This window comes from Vicia villosa, linkage group LG3 (genome assembly GCF_029867415.1).
Source record: "Vicia villosa cultivar HV-30 ecotype Madison, WI linkage group LG3, Vvil1.0, whole genome shotgun sequence".
Classification (NCBI taxonomy): domain Eukaryota; kingdom Viridiplantae; phylum Streptophyta; class Magnoliopsida; order Fabales; family Fabaceae; genus Vicia; species Vicia villosa.
The window spans coordinates 18,384,330-18,388,221 of NC_081182.1; the positions used below are offsets into that span (position 1 = coordinate 18,384,330).

The window sequence follows — 3,892 nt, forward strand, 5'->3', positions numbered from 1 at the left end:
ATGCAAAAGTTAAAGAAGTTGGTATGTTGTTTTATCGTAGGAATTTTAATCTGCGACAGTCACGTAATTTGAGTGCATTGTTATTTTTGCTTTTGTCACGTAATTTGATTGTATTGTTAATTTTTATTGTAGGTCAATACCCTCTCTCCGTTACCAACCCATTCCATGTTACCAAGCTCCTTATCAATGCAGATTTGCCGAGTGTCAAGGACTTCCTTAACAGGTGGCTTCCATGATATATTTGTGTTTAAAGTCATCTCATTTTTTATTCCTCTCATGTGCAATATTGATTCTGATTTCCTCATGCAGTTTCCCAAAGTAATCGTTGCGTGTTGTTTCCATGCAATTAACCTCTTAGTCTCAACAATACTCCCGCAAATCGACAAATGATAATGTTGGACAAAGTCATCTGCAGAAGTTGCTGAAAGGGGCTATTGCTGTACCACTCAGTGAGATGAAGAAAATTCGCGAGGTACCGTTACGCAAATGTGAATTATATCATTGAAGCAATTTGAGGATGTGTATGCTTTCTTAAAATACATATTCATTTTTTCATGCAGATTACTTTCTGTGCTACTGTTGCAAAAACCAGAAAACTCATTGCGTCTTCCCACGGATGGTACTTCCAGTGCTGCCATGAATGCACTAAATCAGTTCGCGGTGACAAACCTCCGTACAAATGTGATAATGGACATTTTACTGAGGCGGAGATCTATAAGTAAGATCCGTTGGGACCTTGATCTTTGATTCATACCACCTCTCTATTATTTGTTAACATTATGGTTTTTTAACATTTGTATCTAATCCAATAAACCAACAATAGGTATAAGATTGAAGTGGAAGGTTTCTATTTGCATACTTCTTGCAAATTCATTTTCTGGGATAGAGAATGTACCGAAATCTTACACGTCTCTGCTGCTCATATGCGGGATACAATGATAAAGGTTTTTTTACGTCTTACAGCATTTATAGCTATAGTATTAGGCTGTTTTGGCTGAGCATTAATAACATGTTATATTTTTTTGTAGGCTGGTATCACAGATCCATTAGAATTCCCATTAGATCTTGATGCTATGTTGGACTTGGATCTTGCTTTGAGGGTTAAATGGCAGCCCGGTTGGGACAGCGCCTCGGTTATAATGTTCATTAAAGATGATGAGTTTGTAAAACAATTGAAGGCTCCTTGGGCGGATACTCAGGTATCACTGAACTCACAACTCGCGTTTTCTTAATATTTACATCATCTATGTTGATACAAAAAACTAATTCTGTTTATACGTTAAAGGTCGTGAATTCTGAACCATCTGTAACACCACTCCCACTGCAGGTATATATCATGAAACTATTTGTTATAAATGCATATATATTGCAAATTCTGTTGTGTGATAATGATTTTGAAACACAATTCGCATCTTCTGTTTGTATTTTGCAGATTAAAGAGAGCGTCGATGAAGCCAAAACTGATGTTGCAGATGATTGTGACGTTCCAACGGTATTCAATTTCAAAAACCCGAAGCATGTACTGTTACAAAAATTGTTGTCCTATACATATTCATAACTTATTTTTTATGTTATGTTTACAGGACTTAGAGATAACATCCAAACATAACCCGGAGCCTCTAACTCCCACCGTAAAAAGGCAGAATCATCATGGTTCCAGCGAGTCGACATCTGTATGTGACGGTGAACTATCTTCGACCAAATTGAAGAAGATCATCAAGTTGGAGAACAACAAGTATTCGTACTCCTACTATTTTGAAACAATCCAACCATAACGTTTCTGTTTTCACTACTCAGTACTATATCATATTAGGATGCTTTTGGATATTTCATTTTGGTTCACTGATGACTTTATCTTTGCATGAATGATGTAATATTAAATCCTGAATATTAAAAGCATTATATTTTCCTTCTAAATCCATATCTGTTACAAAAGTTAGACATGCTAATTGTAGCATTTTTATTTTATATTCCATTTTGGTTCAATGAAGATTTTATTTCGTAAACAGTAACTTTGTGTTACAACTTTGTACCCTTTTCTCTATTTCTTCCTTTTTTTTATTTGAACCTTTCAATATGGTTGCTTATTATATGTCACCCAGTTTTCTTTATAATAACAAATGATCTTATATATAATTTTTACAACATTACCATCAGGTGCATGATTTTTTTAGTCATAATCACCCATGATGAGATAGTTGAAAATTTTACTCAACAAAATGCATACCAGGTTCATAAATATATGAGACAAACTGCATTTTGGAATTTAGTGGGATACCTTTTAATTTAGTATTAACTTAAATAACAAATAATAAAAAATCATTATCTATTCTGATATGGCACTCTAACGATTGTTCTCTACACTTTCAAATTTAACTAAGAATGATTAAACATAAATAAATAACACTATCAGAACCTTTTACATTTGTTTATATTGTAGATATATACTTTCATATAGTTTTGTGGAGTAATCTTTTAAATAACTCAACATCACCTTTTCAAAATTGTCAATGAAAAGTTCACATGCTTTTTGTAGTATCATTCCTATATGTGGATATTACTGCCATCCTATGGACAACTTAGCTGTCAGGTCACCTGCTTTTGTGCTTTCCAATGACTCTTCACAGCACAACATCACCCCAACTTACCACTCATTGTTGCGTGAAAAGACTCATGGAAGCTGATATACTTTATTTAATATTATTGTTTGAATGTCCCTCAAACAGTACAAACAATTTTTTCAAAAAATATAAAAATGGCTAATGCTTTTTGCGGGAAACTTTAAAATTTCAAATTACCCTCTTTTTTTGATATTACTCTTTCACAACACCATGCAACTTTTGAACTCACATAGGCAAATGCAGCATTAGCAAAATCTTCTCTTAGCTCCTTCTTGGACATGCCTGCACTTTCAGGCTATTTCTAAAGTAGTTTCACTAAGTCTTATATATCATAGTTTTGGCTTGCTTCTTCAACCATGGAATCCAGCTCTACTTCATCAACAAATGCTACAGCAAAAATTGCTAGGCGGCAGAGAAAATTAATATTAGCTCATCGGCGACGGTTGCGTAAAAATTGGACAGGGAAAATTGTGACTGTCATGCTACAACCAATTTCATCCCCCATGCATAACCAACCACATGCACAATGATGTGGTAGTTCCATGGGTCCAAGCCATTTATCACCTGGAACTGCTTTTTCTACTGGCCTTGAAATAGGGCAATCTTCAAATGCTGCTTCAGTTGCTAGAAAGAGGAGGAGAGAAATATTGTCTAACAGGAACAATGTTTCTAATCACCCAAACAAAGAAAATTATCCGTTAATCAAACAAACTGTTGTAAACACCACTCAAACACCGAAATCATATCACCGTCTCCCTCTTTCTGCTAACCTATCTAACCATATTAACACTGCACCCTCCGATACACATTTACATCGACAATTGCCTCAAAAAAGGAGGAGAACAATTCCCACTGCTGCCAGTAACCTACTGAATTCTTTTAACCAGACCATTCCCCCTACTTCCAACACTGACCATGCTTCTACTTCCAATGCATGCAACAACACACTCAATATAACAACGCGTATTAACAGAGCGACTAATTACACAGATGATACAGACTCTAACTCCGAAGATGACATGACCTTATGATATTCTTTTTCTGATGATGATCAAAGCATTCAGAATGATGATCATGTGGACTCCCTTTTAGAAAGTATTCTCTCTATCTCATTGTTTGTCTATATTTACATTTACATATATATGTATTTGACATAATTTTCTTTGTTGCCGGTACAGAATACTCTGACATAGGAGATAGAGTTTGGGATTGCCCATTTTGTCATGCCTCCATGTGGTATCAGAAACGCAAAGACAAATCACGGCATACAA

At 35.1% G+C, this 3,892-nt stretch overlaps 1 protein-coding gene across 1 annotated transcript; it reads left to right on the plus strand.

Moving 5' to 3' along the window:
• On the plus strand, positions 1 to 2,684 carry LOC131657659 (uncharacterized). The gene is made up of 9 exons (XM_058927031.1): positions 1 to 21; positions 133 to 318; positions 416 to 472; positions 561 to 718; positions 824 to 944; positions 1,029 to 1,199; positions 1,433 to 1,492; positions 1,584 to 1,735; positions 2,537 to 2,684. Exons 1-9 carry the CDS (start codon positions 1 to 3, stop codon positions 2,682 to 2,684), a joined length of 1,074 nt encoding a protein of 357 aa, XP_058783014.1.
• Positions 2,685 to 3,892: the final 1,208 nt, after the last annotated feature.